Here is a 15,955-nt window from a genome sequence, read left to right on the forward strand (position 1 = left end):
CCAAATCTGACTCTTCAAATAGGTGTTCTCAACTTGATCCATAGAGGAAGGGAGCCCAGCATTGTGAGATGGAGATCTGTCTCAGGCTGGAGCAGCATCCATTCTAGGCCTGCATATGTAAAGGCAGGGTTAGAATAGGGATGGAATGATGGGCTTAACAAATAGCCAGTTGGCCCACCAGAGCCAGATTGTGGTGGGGGCAGAGGACTTTACATTTTATCTTAGAAGTAGCAGCATTAGGTGACTTGGTGAAGAGAGCGCTAGGCCTGGAGTTGGGCGGGCCTGGGGTCCAATCTGGCCCCAGACACTTCTAGCTATGTGACCTTGGGCTAGTCACTTAACCCCATTTGCTTCTCCCATGCTTGGAGTTGTTTTTGACAGAAAAGTTAAGGATTTAAAAAAGAAGTAGTGACAGATAACCATTGAATGGTTTTGAACAGGTAAGTTAGACCTTTGCCTTCAGGAAGAATCTTTTGACAGCTGTGAGAATGGATAGGAGGGGAAGAAGCTACACACAGGCAGATCATTTGGGGGGGTAGGGGGGTAGCTGGCTGCTACAGCCCAGGAGTGATAAAGGAACCTAAAATAGAGTGACTTTGCTTGAGTGGAGGAGAAAGGTTTTGTGGACAAGGTTCAGTGCTATCTGGGAGGAGAGAACCAGACCAGACAAGCTGCAAAGGAACACAGGCAATGAGCAGAGGGGTGGGTACCCTTGACAGAAGGAAAGCTCAGAATATGGGGGAAGGAGTTGTAAGATGACAAAATAATGAATTAGCCTCACCAGACTTTTTAGGAAATGCCTCAAATCCATCACTTTCCTTTACTAATGCTGGGGAAATGATGATTTCCAAACTTGCTACTCTGAATCTTCTGGGGCAAAATTTGAAAAGTGTGTCAGACTTACTATGAACCACCCAGCTGCCTGATTAAATCAATAAGATTATATTTTAAAAGGCCTGGTGACCAACTCAAAGCTTATCCTTACTAAGGGTAGGTTATTTATTGGTAAGATAGAGATGGAAGTATTCCCTTATCTGAGAGGTCTCTGTAGCTGTCTAACTACGTTCTGTTTTCAAATGCTTCACAAACACTCAGTAATCTTAATGGTGGAACAATAATGACATTAATTCTTTTGTACTTTTCAAGGAAATTCTCCAACCAGAATTAAAAGCAAAGCCATTAATTGGAATGTAATCCAAATAGAAACAAAGAAAATTTATAAATATTTACCTGATTTTGAGTTAGAATTATAATAATCTTCATGGTGTAGTGGACAGAGTTCCTGGTCTGGAGGTAGGAAGATTCATCTTCCCTGAGTTCAGATGTGGCCTCAGATATTTTAACTGTGTGACCCTGGACAAGTCACTTACTCCTGTTAGCCTCAGTGTTCTCATCTGTAAAATAAGCTGGAGAAGGAAATGGTGAACTACTCCAGGATCTGCAAAGAAAACCCCAAATGGGTCACTGAGAATTGGATATGACTGAAAAACAACTGAACAACTGATCATGATGTCAGTTTAAAGAACCCCACAGAAGCCTTAAGGAAAATTGGAAGCTTTAAAAGAATTCAGTTACTTATTCAGATTCCTGCACTCCGTTTTTAGAAAAACTTTAAAATAGTTTATCTCAACAAATTGAACATCTCGTGTGTGTGTGTGTGTGTGTGTGTGTGTGTGTGTGTGTGTGTGTGTGTGGTGCACACATAGATGTGTATTTTCTCTTGGACAAAAACCGCAGAGACATCTGGAGCTCCACATACCTTCTTCTGCCTGGTAGCCTGGCATTTACCCTTTTCTCATTCAACACAATAGTCTGGGTGCCAGAAGTACTAGAAGGTTTGAACTTCACCTCCTGGTCCCAGCACTGCCTCCTTCATCATTCGGAACCTGTCTGGTGCAGCATTGGTTTAAATTCTATTTCTGCCTTCAAATAGTAATAAATTGGCCATTTGTAATCTTTCCTTTTATGGCTTTGTCAAGTCTCTTTCATATTAGATTTCTTAAAGTAGCAGCCAGCTTTTTCTTGTACTTATTTACTTTGTTTTTGATGACTATAAAAATAATCTATTTATAAGACACTCCACATGGTCAATTGTATTATTACCAGGGCTTTTCTGTAATCTCAGACTGATTTTATGTTAACCTAGGAAAATGTAAATAATAATTTCAGTCCCATGGCTTTTTAATACTTTCAGTGACTGATCTGTGATCCTCCTGTTGGAGCCTCATCATTTCTAATATACCCATTCACACAGAGACAGAGCCTGGCATGTTTAGGATTCCCCACTGTTTGGCCATTCATAGATCCATTAGCTAGTTAACACTGGCAGCGCCACATACTCTGATTTGCTCTGAGATGGGCCCCTGCAGGTGGGCCTCAGACCAACCTGCACCTGCCCATCAGCCTTTGCCAAGAGTTGCTTGTCCTGCATGTTTTGCTAGGTTCTCTTTCTAGGGAAAGTGTTCCTTTGTGCCTCTTTTCTTATGGCTGACAACATAGATAACCAAGAATCAATGATTTTGCGAAGGACTCAAATCTAAACTGTTTTCTTTGCAGAAAAAGTGCCTTTCAAACTTCCTTTTAACATCTCCCTGTTTTTTCTTTTAGGTTTTATGGCAATTGGATATATTCCGACGGAGTTTACGCATTCTTTCTGGACATGTTTGTCAGGGGGACGCCTGCATATTTTGTGCTTTAAAGGTAACCTCTCAATGAATGCTGCTTAGGAAGGTGGTGTCTCAAGAGGTCAATATGCTACTTTTGAGGAATGATAGATAATTTTGTGTCATTTGTACTTCAGCCATTTGTATTTATTCAAGTGTTTAGAAGTTTATGCTTTATCCCAGTTGGAATGGATGCTTTCAGTTCTTACTTAAAAGTAATTGAAAATAATAACATTAACACCAAAATGGGCACATTCATTCAAAGTAATTTTGACGCATTGGCTTATTAATTTTCATTAAAAAAAAAAAAACTTAGGGTGTTAAGACTAGCCATTCCAAAAATTACACAAAATTAACACATTGGAAAACATTGAGAGGAACTCTTAGGTGCATTTGGCAAACAAGCAGAACATTTGTGTCCTGTGCTATTTTTGTTCCTCCCCTCCCCCCCCATTGAAATATTCAAATGCATGTCTAACTTAACTGATTTTAAGCCGTTCTAAATTCTCTACAATTTGGCTTCTGACCTAATCATTCAACTGAAAATGCTTTTTCTAAAGTTATCAACAATTTCTTAATCTCCAAATCTAACAGCCTTTTCTCCAGCCTGATCTTTCTTGACCTTGTCAGTCACCAAGACTCTCCTCTCTAGATTTTTGTGACACCACTCTCTCCAGATCCTCCTACCTGTCTTAACTGCTCCTTCTCAGTCTCCTTTGGGTATCTTCCTCCAGATCCTGATCAGAGAATACCAAGAAAACAATAGACCTTGTTGGTGAACCTTTTAGAGATCGTGTGCCCAAACTGAACCTTCAAGCTGCCTGTGAGCCGCCTATATTACCCCAGACAATGGAGGGGAGAAGTGCTCATTGGGTTGCTCCTCAGAAGGCGGGGCATGCAAAGAACATCCTCAGGCACTGTGAAGAGAGGAAACAAAGTAGCCCCCTCCAACATGCCAGGCACATGTGCCATTACTTGCCAACATGGCAATAGACAGTCTAATAGAAGCATAATCACCAGTTGCCTGTTGGACATCTCATACTGGAGACATATTATGCTATAGATAGCTCCAAAATATCTTTCCATATAAACTCTCCCTTTTTCCAAGTTTCTCTATCACTGTTGAGGGCACCATCATCTTCCCAGTCACTGTGTCATCCTTGACTCCTTATTGTCATAGCCAACAGGTCCAGTCTGTTGCCAAGGCCTGGCCTTTCTACCTTCATACCATCTCTCAGAAACTGCCTTCACCCTGGTGCAGGCTTTCATCTCCTATACCTTGCTTATGGCAATAGCTACTGGTGGACTTCCTCAAGCCTCTTCCCCACTCTAGGCCCTCTTCCACTTGAAACCTGCCAAAGTGCAGATCTGACCATGTCATCACCCTTTACTATAAACTCCAGGGGCTTCCTATTAGTTCTAGGATCAAATACAAAATCCATTGGTTTTTAAGCCCTTCATGACCTGGTCCCTTCCTGCCTTTCCAGACATCCTACATTTTACTCACCTCCATGTATTCTTTACCACTGGCCTTTTTTCGCTTTTTTTTTTAATGTATTTTCACTGACTGATTCTGGTGCCTGAAATGTTCTATTTACTTACCTCCACCTCTTAGCTTCCTTGACTTTCTTCAAGATTTAGCTGAAATCCTGTCTTCTGTATATCTTGAAAGTATGCTTTTTTGCTTGTTTTCCTCCCCCATTAGAATGTGAGCCTTTTAGGGACAGAGTTTTGGCCTTTTTCTGTATCCCCAAGACTTAGTATAATGCCTGCCACACAGTAGGTGGTTAACAAAGGTATGGTTCTTACCTGACCTTCAGGTTGAGATAATTTTCTGTTTGGACTAGAATGGGACTAAGGCAATTCATAGTTGTTAACTATTAAGTTGTTAATTATTAGTGTATATTATTAATTAATATGTTAAGTTGTAAGTTATTGTTAATGGATAAAATGTAGATACCTATCTGCCAAGTTCTGAATATTTCAGTCAGTTGAAATTGTAGAAAGTGATTTAATTTAAAATGATTTAATTTTAAGTTCTGATGAAAGTCTTGAAAAAAATGACCATTTTGAAACTGCTTCTGGGAGCTGTTTTTGAAAAGCCAAATATTCACATCAGCGAGTAGGTCTTAAAATAGTTTGGTTTCATGACCAAAAAGTAAATCAATCACATAGTATTTATAACAACAGCAACACTTCTATCCTTGAAGGGTGTGTGATTTTGTAGATCCCCAGCACTTTTGGTGACTGGTATCCTTATTGTTGAGGTTTGTCTTCAGAGAGCAGCTACCCACCTAGCCATTCTTCCCTTCCATCACTAGGCCTGGGGCTTCTCTTTCCAAGAGAAGAAGATTAGGGTCTGAAATGTTCTATGTAGATAATACTTTAGGCTTCACAAAGCTTTCTGTGTCCTTATTTTTGGAGTACTCAGGAAAGAACATTTCCCATATAGTATCCTGTCTAAACATTCAAAATGCCAAACTTTGTTGAACTTGCAACTAACCCAAAGAGCTATCCTTGGTGCTGTTTGATTTCCCTAAGGTAAAATAAGTCAAGAAATTTAACTCATAACAGAGTTGAGTTAAACCAACAAACTTCCATTAAGCACCTACGATGTGTCAGGCACTGTGCTAAGAAAGAAAAGAGCAACACCAATTGCTGAAATACAAATCAGAATGTGTTAGTGGCTAGAAGAGAATGGAAAAGGGCCTGGGTGCAATTAAGGGAGACAGGGCTCATTCCCAGCTGCAAGAAAAGTTTGCCAGGGAAAAGAAGCCTTGAAAACCTTGAAACACCTTAAAGGCAAGGTTTGATTTACATTTGTCGTGGGTAACTCCAGGTAACTCATAATGTGCCACACACAATAGTCACTCACTTAACATTGGAGAAAATGTCTTTTTAGGCATGGATAATGGAGCAGATAAATGTAAAGGCAGCACTCCTAGTGAGGACAGGAGGAATGAGGACTGTGAACTGTTGAACTAAGGAGTATGTGAATTGGAGAAGTGTGAAATAACATAGGAGAGGCGAGTTGGAGTTATACTGTGGGAGGTCTTGAATGCCAGACCAAAGAGATTTTAGTTTGTTTTGGAGGTATAGGGAAGTCTTGGCAAGTTTTTATATAGGGAGATAGGGTTAGAATAATAATGATATTTGAGGAAGGCTTGCCTACCATTTGTGGAAGGAAGAATGGTTCTAAGGCTACTGCTGGAGTCTGGGTGCAGTGACAGGAGCTTGAATTGAGGTTGTAGCCATGAAATTGGGAAGGATGAGTGGCACAAATGGTATAGCAAAGATAGAGTTAACAGGACTTGACCAATTAGGAGAAGAGGGAAAGGGAGAGGGGGAAGGAGTCCAACTGTGGATCCCTGCAAAGGTGGGAAGATAGCAAGTCTGGTTTTAAACTGTAGAATCTGAGGGACTGGTGCAGCTAGGGATAGTCAGTGATCACTGGGAAGAAAGCTCTGAAGAAGGGTATAGTTTTGACTTATATTCTGATAAGTGTTCACTGAAGCTTTATGTGGGGGAGGGCGTCACTAAGGGAGAGCTAGATGGAGTGAAGAGTCACAAGGGAAAAGTAGCAAGAAAAGAAATAATGAGGTTGTCTATGCAGCATTGCAGGAGGGGCAGGGAGGCTGAAGAGTAGGGAAAGACCTTTGGGCTTGGAGAAGGGGGTGGTCATTCATGACCCTGGGGATTCAGTTCTAAGAGAGGGTAAAGATAATAGGCATATTGCAAGCATTTGAGGCATCAAGTAAGTGGAAAGCAGATGGGGCAAGTCTCAGCTATTTCTGAGGGGTTGGTACAAGAGCTTAATCTGAAGGTTTTCTAGGGGAGGAGAACCTGAGTGAATGTTTATGGTGAGCCTCTGCTTATAAGAGAGATTGAGGATATGGAGATCCAAGACCCTGGTCAAGGAGGAGATGGGGGGTAGCAGAAGACAGTGGGGGAAGGATGTAAATATCAAGGTATGGAGATGCAGGGAGAACAGGCCAAGAGCTTGGATCTCTGGAAAGTAGAAAGGAAAAGTGTGTGTAAGGAAGGAAGATTAACTGGGCCAGATCGCTGGCTAGAGTTGTCTGCCCTTATTGGTATGAAACTTTAAAGTGATTTTTCAATGATCCAGGCACACATTTTGAAAACTTGTAATCATCCATCAGAATTTCTCTCCAACTCATGCTATACCAAAGTATTCAACATGGGTCAGCTTAGGATCCAAACATTTGTCTGAAAGCATCCCATTCAATCACCTCTAATTTTCTTGACTGTAGACATTTTTTGGATATTCAGATTTCATTCATTTTGTAGTCTTTCAATTTGCAATGGCAAAAATGTTCTTGCTGTCAGCACAACTTAACTCGAGTTGTCTAGACTTATGAGGTACATGCACATGTGTAGGGACAGTATTGGCAGCCCAGATGGTTCCTTATAGTGTTCTTTTGCTACTTTTTGCTTTTAGAGAAGATATCATGTGTGTCTTCTGTTCCATTTCCCATTAGAATCTACAGCTTCGGGTCACAATCTGAGAGCACACATTGTCTATAAACAGAGAAGTTTTTGCCAACTTTGAAAAATACAGCTTGAAATATTGGGTTCCTCTGTTATTATGCTAAACATTTCAACTTTATTGAGTTAATTTTTCAGGTTTTGGAGGATTATTTTAGTTAGATATTTCTTGAAGTTTGTTATTGTTTTAATTTTACTTTAGCAAATTGGTTTCCCCTCATTTGTATATGCTGGTTTGATGGTGGTGGTATTTTTCCCCATAGTGAATTATAATCTTGCCCAGATGGCTATCCAGATAAGTGTGTCTTGGGACTTTTGTGTTAGTGTAAACAGTTCTAAGTTCTGCTATTACACATTAATTATAAAGAATTTCAGAATGAGTTTCCAGTTTGGGATGGATTTCAGTGGATCCTGAGGGACATTTAAAGTGAAAAACTGATAATATATTTACAGTCCAGATCAAATTGCTTACCATCTCTGAGGGGAGGGAAGGAGTTTGGATCTTATAATTTTGGGAAATGCATGTTGAAAATTATTACTATGTGTAACTAGGAAAAGAAAATATCTTTGAATTTAAAAAATACATAAATAAAATGAAAATCTGAGAGTGTTATTTAAAGCCATCTTTTGTTCTTCTTCCTTGTTCTGACTGGGTACCAGACGATATTTGCACAGTTTCAGCACAGTCGAGAGAAAGCTCTTCCCTCTGATAACATCAGGCACGCCCTGGCAGAGAGCTTTAGAGATGAACAACGATTTCAGCTTGGCTTTATGGACGATGCTGCTGAGTGCTTTGTGAGTATTTTCCTCAAGGATTCTTGGCATGTGGGGGTGTGTGTGAGAGAGCATATATGCTTGCTTGCGTATGCAAAGGAGCTTTTCCCCAGTTTTTGAAGCAGCTACAACACATAGATTTATTAACACAGCTATAACAATGGAAGTGTATCAGACCCAGTCATTTAGTGGTGTCTTGTTTAGTAAAAAATTTCAAGTAAGCATTTTAATTTTGCTTGTTACATATTTCTACAGTATATCAGTGACCTAAGAAATAAGAAAAAAAAAGGTAGTCTTGTGGATAGAAAGCTGGCCTCCAAGTTCCAAAGGCCCGAATCCTCAATGCCTAACTAAATTAAAATGTAATTGGGAAATAAATAAAAATGCAGTACAACATAGATAATGTTAATTTGTGATTTTCTGAATCAGTATGTGACTTGCAGAGATCCCTTTCTATTTGAGCTTGGTACCATCCTACACAACTCTCTGCCTTGGTAAAGGATCTAAAATAATGAATAGTAATAAAGATGCTGGTATTAGGATGTTGAGATGCTAAGGTTATTGGATTCCTCAGTACCGCTCAGTGAAGGAGGCCTGTGAGCCTGCTTCACTGTGACCAGTGTGCTTTAAAAAGTTTCCCAGACCGGGGCAGCTGGGTAGCTCAGTGGATTGAGAGCCAGGCCTTTATTACTAGAGATGGGAGGTCCTAGGTTCAAATATGACCTCAGCCACCTCCCAGCTGTGTGGCCCTGGGCAAGTCACTTGACCCCCATTGCCTAGCCCTTACCACTCTTCTGCCTTGGAGCCAATACTCAGTATCAACTCCAAGATGGAAGGTGAGGGTTTAATAAAATTAAAAATGTTTAAAAAAAAAAGTCTCCCAGAAAAGGTGTTAAAAACAGGAAACAGGGATTTGTTTTGAAAACAGCAAAGAAGAAGGGAGGATTAAGGAAAAGGATTCCCTAGCTCTAAGGGATTCTCACTAACCTTCCCCCTCCCCCTTCTACACCTCCTAACAGAGGTTTCTTCTTCCTTTTATGCTCCTTAGGCCCTGGCCTATCTGACTAGATTCCCCAAACTCTCTAGCTAAACCTGGCTCTAATCCTCCCTAGTTGTTTATAGGATGAAATAGGCCTTCAAGTATCTTTCAGAGTGAAGCCTTTATGGCTAGGTTCAACCCTCGTTAGGTTAGGCTGGAGTTGGCCTCAGCTCTTCACCACCACTGTATTGGCTTAGCTCAGGTACGATGGTCACTGTTCTTTGGGGTTTTTCTCCACAGCACTCAGGAACACTTTGGTTTACTGTAAAGTAGGGTTTCTTCAAGTCAGGAACAAACAGAGATAGTCTTCCTCAGCTCCAGGGGACAGGAAGTCACAGTCTCCTCAGCTCCAGAGACAGGAAGCTCAGGAGCCCTGAGCAACCATTGGTGTTCACTCTTTATCCCTTCTCTGTGTTCCAGAATCCAGCATCATTAGTTCTTGGAATGTGGCCGGCTCTTATAAAAAAAAAAAACTCTCTCTTCTTGCAAGCTGTTTCTCTTCCCTTCTTACAGATCAGATAAAAAACAACAACTCTGACCTGGACACTGGCCAGTTTGTCACTACCTTACTTTTTTTCCTTCTTGGTGTCTCCTTATTCCATCTCTTCCTTTTCATTTCATGGAGCACAGCTGACTTAAGGTCAGTTCCCCATTCCTGGATTATTACAGAAGCTTTTGAACTAGTCTCTTTGCCCTCAGTTTCTCCTGCCTGCTTTCCATCTTGAGTACTAATAACTAGGTAAATCTTCTTAAAATAATCCTTTCATTGTCACCAACCTACTAAAAAGCAGTACCTCTCCACATTGCCTGCAGAGTAAAGTCTAAACTTAGTCTGGCATCTGAGACCTTTTTATGATTCAACTCCTGTGTCATCATTTTCCTAATGCTTTAGCCAGTCTCCAGTCAGTAAACAGTGCAGTCATTTTTGTATCACTGCCTGTGTGTTTTTGTTTTTGCTATTTTGTGTTTCCTCAAATACCCTCTTTCCCCTTTCACCTATTCAGAGTCTATCCATATTTCAAGTTAGGGCTTAAGTTCCATCTTTCCTAGAAGTAAACAACCCCTGCTTACAGATTTCATCAGTCTCTGTACTGCTCTGTTACTTAATGGGCCCAGAGGGAGGAAGCGTATACATAGAAAGAAAGCAGAAAGTAGGTTGAATTTGATAGGATACGAAAAAAAATTAAGGAGTGAGAAAGAGGAACACAGTGGGAGAAGAGGAAAAAAAGGGATAGAGGGGACAAATGTTCTCGCATGAAGAGGCAAGTAAGAGACAGTACAGTGAAGGGGAAGATAGGAAGCTAGTAGTGAGCAGTGCTTGAACCTTACTCTCCTTGGAATTGGCTCAAAGCAGGAATTACATCCTCCCTCAGTGGGCTATAAAAAAATCTGTCTTACCCTATAAGGAAGTAGAGGAGAGGAAGAAAAGAAAGGGGACAGATAGGAGGGAGGGTGAATTGAGGAAATCAGTGGTCAGAAGCAAAACATTTGTGAATAGGATAAGGTTGAAAAGAGAGAGAAAAGGATAAACGGGGAAAATAAAATTAAGGGAAACACAAATAATTAAAACTTTGAATGTGAATGGGATGAACTCACCCATAAAACAGAAGAAGATAGCGGAGTGAATTAAAAACCAGAATCCCATAATATGCTATCTATAAGAAACACAAAGCAGGGAGACACATATAGAGTAAAGGTAAGGGGCTGGAAAAGACTATATTATGCTTCATCTTAAGTAAAAAAAAAGTGGGGTTAGCAATCATGATCTCAGATAAAGCTCTTCATGGGTCCAAAACACATTTTACTTGGTTTGATATTTGGAACTTGAACCCCAAATAAAGCGGTCATTGCCATCTACCTATGTTGTTTAAGAGGAGACTGTACCTGAAACTGTTCTAAAGATTATGCCTTTTTTAAAAAGCATAAAATAAACTCAGCATATAAATTTCAAAGCTGTCTTGCATATCTTTTGATACCTTCTGTTCTTTCTTTCTCCTCTCAACCTTACTCTCATTTCTTCCTCCTATCTTCCAATACTGCCAAATGGAAAGGAAAAGCCCTGTAAAAATCCACATAGTCAGATTCTGCTTCAGACCCATGCTAGGGTAATCTGGGCAAGCCATCACTTAACTTGTCTGAACCCCTGGCTCCTCTGCCTGTTAAATGGTGGTTCTGAGGATCAAATGAGTTAAAGAGTATAAATCACTTGGCAACCTGTAAAGAGCCATATAAAGTCTGACTAACCTTCATAATCCTACTTTCCTTCTAATTTCCTACTAATCCTTCTTTGAACTATTTTGAATTTAGGCCTAGTGGAGGTATTGGTAGTATCTCTAGGTCAAGGGTATGCACAGCTCAGTGATTTGGGTCTGAGGGTAGGGAAGGGTGGCAGTAGAGTGGGAAATTGCTTTCCAGAATGGCTAGACCAATGCATGGACAACTCCACCAGCAATGTATTACTATAATATGCCTATTCTCCTGTGATCTCTGAAACATTTACATTTCCCTTTCTCTCATCTTTGCCAGTTTGACAGCGGCGAGTGGAACTTCCAATTTACATTTCTTTATTTGGAGCATTTTTTTGAATGGCTATTGATAGATTAGATTTTGTTCTTTAAAAACTGACTATATCCTTTGACCCATTTAATACTTAATCAAGTATTTATTTTAATAAAAACCTTTGCCTTCTGTCTTAGAATCAAGACTGAGCTTCAGTTCTAAGACTGGAGAGTGGTAAGGACTTGTCATTGGAGTTAAGTTACTTGCCCAGAGTCCTACAGCTAAGAAATGTGAGGTGAGATTTGAACTCAGGTCCTCCCATCTTTAGGCATAGCTCTCCATCCCCTGAGCCACCAAGTTGCCTCTTAATCAAGTATTCATTAAGTACACCTCCTATGTGCCAGGTCCTGTGGAAGAATGGGACATGTTACTTGTAAGGAGCATGTCTTCTGATGGAGGAGAGAAATACAAGTATATAAATATAAAAGGAATAAATACAAGGTGATTAATCTCAAGATAGTCTAAGGGAGAGGACTCTAGCAGTTAGGGGAAATCAGGAATGAAAGGGTTAATGTCAAAGGCAATGAGGTTTCTGTGAAGCAGAGAATGGAGAGAGCCAATGCCAAGGCAGGAGATGAAGTGTGTCAAAGGTGAAAACTAGAGATGGATGCTGGTTTTGTGCCATTTCTAGCAAGCAGAAAGGGGAATCATGGCCATTGAGGTTGTGAAGTACATAAAAAACTAAGCAGAGGAGTGTCTGTTTTAGCACAGATAAAACCAGGCATCACTGGAGTTTATTGAGTAGGGGAACAACACCATCAAGTGGACTGGAATGAGGAGAGACTTAAAGCAGGGAGGCTAATTATGTTTGCATTGATTTGTCTTAATGTATATGTGCCTTGGCTTCTCCCTTAAAATGAAAAGTCCATCTTGAGGTTGGGAATTCCATTTTGTGACTTCTCCTGCCCTTAAAGTTGCCTTAAGTACACAGTAAGCTTGATTGCTCTTTGTAAGTAAGAAATTAATAAGATATAATTTATATTTTATCACTTGTGTGCATTGCTTAAAATTATAGTTACAATGTTATAGTTAAAAAGATTTTATAGTTATACAGATTTCTGCTCACCTAATGACCCATCTAAGGAATGCTTCAATGACAAGTAATCTATTCCTGAAAAATTGAATTTTTTTCAAATTGAATGACTTAAATTGGAGCAGAAAATAAGTTTCCCATTGTTAAAAATATAGTATGGTAAATCAGAGGATCTCTTTGTAAAGAAAATCGCCTTTCCCATCCCCAATTTTACTATTTTAATTGTTATTTTTTAAAAAAAACCCTTACCTTCTGTCTTGAAATCCATACTAAGTGCTAGTTGTAAAGGAAAGAAAGCAGTAGGCATTAAGTGACTTGCCCAGAGTCACACAGCTAGGAAATGTCTCAGACCAGATTTGAACCTGGGATATCTGTCTCTAGGCCTGATTTTCTAGGCCCTTAGCCACCTAGCTATCTCTGTTACGATTCTTAATATAGCAGAATTACCCAAGATACAAAATACCCATAGTCAAGTATTTATAAAAGCATTATTTATTATTTCCACTGGACTCTAAATGTTTAAATAAAATTTATAAGCTCAGAAAATGACTTTTAGATTTGATCATTATCATTTGATAGTGTTTTGGTTTTTTGTTTGTTTTTTCAGTATAAGGATATTATGGAAATAGGAAGTCATATTTTTATTTATAATCTGGAGATCTGCTCCCTGTCCCTCGTGGCCTGGGTAAACTGATTGCAATATTTTTTAAAGCCTTCTCCACTTTACTTCATTTGGTTGAAGTACTTATTTTCAGTTTAGACATGGCTCCCTAAATTTCTCTTCCCCCTGCCCATGCTTTCTAGTTCCCCCTCACTTGTCCCCCAACCTTAGAATATGACTTTGAGGGTAGAGACAGCCTTGGTTGCTTGTGTTTGTATTCTCAGAACTTGGCATGATGCCTAACAAATAGTCAACACTTAGTAGATGCTTTTTCATTCATCCATTATTTGCAAATGACAAAAAGGTGACTGACTGAACAGAATTTGCATGAGTTTGCCAAAGAGTCTGTTTTATTGGGTGTTATATTCTTTGTAAGTACTTGACTAATAAGAATTTTATAAAAGAAAACTAGGCACTCTTAAGCTTAGTCACTGGTTTGACCAAATTTCCTTTTGTCTTTTTTTTTACGACCACATCTAAATTAGGAAAATATCCTTGAGAAGATTCATTTTCACATTGTGCCAAACAGTGACTCAGACATGTGCACCTCAAAGTCCTGCATCCCTCACCAGAAGTTTGCCATGACTCTCTATGAACAGGTGAGGTGGTTTGGTTTCTTTGGCACAATTGCATTTCCTTGTTCCAACCTTCACAGACTAAAAGCCTCCTGATTTTGTATCCATAGTGTGTGTGCCGGACCTGTGGAGCATCCTCAGATCCTTTACCCTTCACAGAGTTTGTCCGATACATTTCTACAACCGCCCTCTGGTAAGAAGCTGTTTATTCGCCATCTCTAAAATTAGTGCCACAGATATTACTATGTCCCAAAGCTGCTTGAGTTTAGCCCAGTGGGAAACTGTTCTCTTGGCATTGGTGTTTATTATATTATTCTTTGTTGGGGGCCATCAAAGCCACTCTGACACGGTTGCACGTAGAAACCAAGGGTTGTAAAGCAACCCCCTGGAAACGTGGAGACACCCATTCAGCCCCCCTCTATGTGACTTCTCCCACTAACATCCCTTACTATTGAAATTGCTATGATTATTGTTCTCTCCCTAGCTTCAGGAAAAATAATATGAGGCAAAATACTTGCAGGATTAATACATATTTTTCATTTTAATCCCCCCCCCCAAGAATATCATTAAAAGATCATACTTACAGAATTAAACCTAAAGATTCCTATGTACATACTCAGGTGTAAGCCCCCACTTCCCCCTTTTCTCCTAGGCTTAAGTCTAGCAAAACCACATTCAGATTCTCCACTCCCACTACAAGCCAGAGACGGCAGGCATATTAATCACCTCTCAGGCAGGGGCTGGTACATCACACTTCATTGATTTGCTGTGCTTACTGAAGCCCAAGCAACATATCTTAGATACCTTAGTGAAACATAAGAAAAATGAAAGCTGGATATTGGAAAATACCTAAATCTGGATTGTGTTGATTTTACCCTTTAACCCCACACTTAGCAGCAGTGTTTTTGTTAGTTATCTCCTGAGTAATTCTGATTGATTATGTAAATTGATTAAAAGCAACAATGATTTTTCTAGCAAGTCCAATCACCTTACAGATTAGTGGGAACTGACCCCTGGTTGCCCTGCCTGTGACGAGAAAACATTTATCTTTAGCAAGCTTTGCTTTGTTGTTGGAATCTATAGCAACTTGGTATGCAGGACGGTCATAGAATATTAATTAAGGGTTTGTTAAAAGTTAATGTATGACATATACAATTATCTGTAAGAAATCATGTATGTTAAAAAATGAGACTGTGTGCCAAGGAGATATGTGATCACTGAGATATAAAAATAAAAGACAACCCTGTGCTGTGCAGAACAGCTCCTTATGACACCTGAGCAATAGGTTGAAGCTCTCAGCTGTCTCCCATTCATTTTACACCAAAGCTACCACACCCAGCCAAAAAGAACCCCTGACTTCACAGTCTGTGATAATTCTTTTTTTTTTATTCTTTTTTTTAATTACTCACTGTCATGAGCACCAAGGGCAAAGCAGCTAGAATCAAACAGCTAGAATGTGTCTGAAGGCAGATTTGAACCCAGGTCCTTCTGGCTCCTGGCCTGATGCTCAATCACCCTGCTTCCTTAGTATACCAGGAGTGGGGTCACTTCTTTCATCAGTAGAGAAAGCTCTGTGTAAGGTCCCTAGGCATGCCCATAGCTACATAGCTTGTAGCTGTCTGAGGCTGACCTCCCCACCCCAAGCTGCATTAACCTTTTACATATGAAAAACTGGGGGCCAGAAAGTTAAATGATTTGACCAAAGTAGTGAGGAACAGAATCAGATTTTGAACCTGAGTCTAACTTTTTCATTGTATCATCCTTTAGCTCATGGGGAAGGAGAACAAAAATAAGTATAAATCACTATTTGACATAGTGAAAGGCTTAACTGGACCTTGATTAACTGACTTAGGTGATCCCCTAATGTGTCATTATCCATCATTTCAAAGATGAGAAAAGATAGGAGAGCCTGTGTTGGAGTGGGAAGATGGCTTGGTAGAGCCATTTTTAAAAATTTATGTTTTCTGACATAACCAAATTATTTGCCTCCTGACAATTTGGTTCTTATAATGCCAGAAAACATATGTTGAAAATTGTTATTTCATGTAACTGGGAAACTAAAAAAATCTTTGAATTAAAAAAAAAATCTTAACTAAAACAAAACAACAAATTGTCTCCCTTCCTCCTTTCCCTCCCCCCTCTTGG

General features: G+C 39.7%; 1 protein-coding gene across 2 annotated transcripts in view; it reads left to right on the forward strand.

The window, feature by feature from the left end:
* USP53 (ubiquitin specific peptidase 53) overlaps window positions 1–15,955 on the forward strand; it is a 69,481-nt gene that overhangs the window by 20,941 nt on the left and 32,585 nt on the right. For both annotated transcript variants that reach the window (XM_007495549.3, XM_001371653.4), the window contains exons 3-6: window positions 2,608–2,700; window positions 7,830–7,964; window positions 13,721–13,834; window positions 13,921–14,003. In XM_007495549.3, coding sequence (XP_007495611.2) covers window positions 2,608–2,700; window positions 7,830–7,964; window positions 13,721–13,834; window positions 13,921–14,003 — 425 coding nt within the window. The remainder of the gene's footprint in view (window positions 1–2,607; window positions 2,701–7,829; window positions 7,965–13,720; window positions 13,835–13,920; window positions 14,004–15,955) is intronic.

The sequence above is a fragment of the Monodelphis domestica genome, chromosome 6 (assembly GCF_027887165.1).
Source record: "Monodelphis domestica isolate mMonDom1 chromosome 6, mMonDom1.pri, whole genome shotgun sequence".
Taxonomy (NCBI): Eukaryota; Metazoa; Chordata; class Mammalia; order Didelphimorphia; family Didelphidae; genus Monodelphis; species Monodelphis domestica.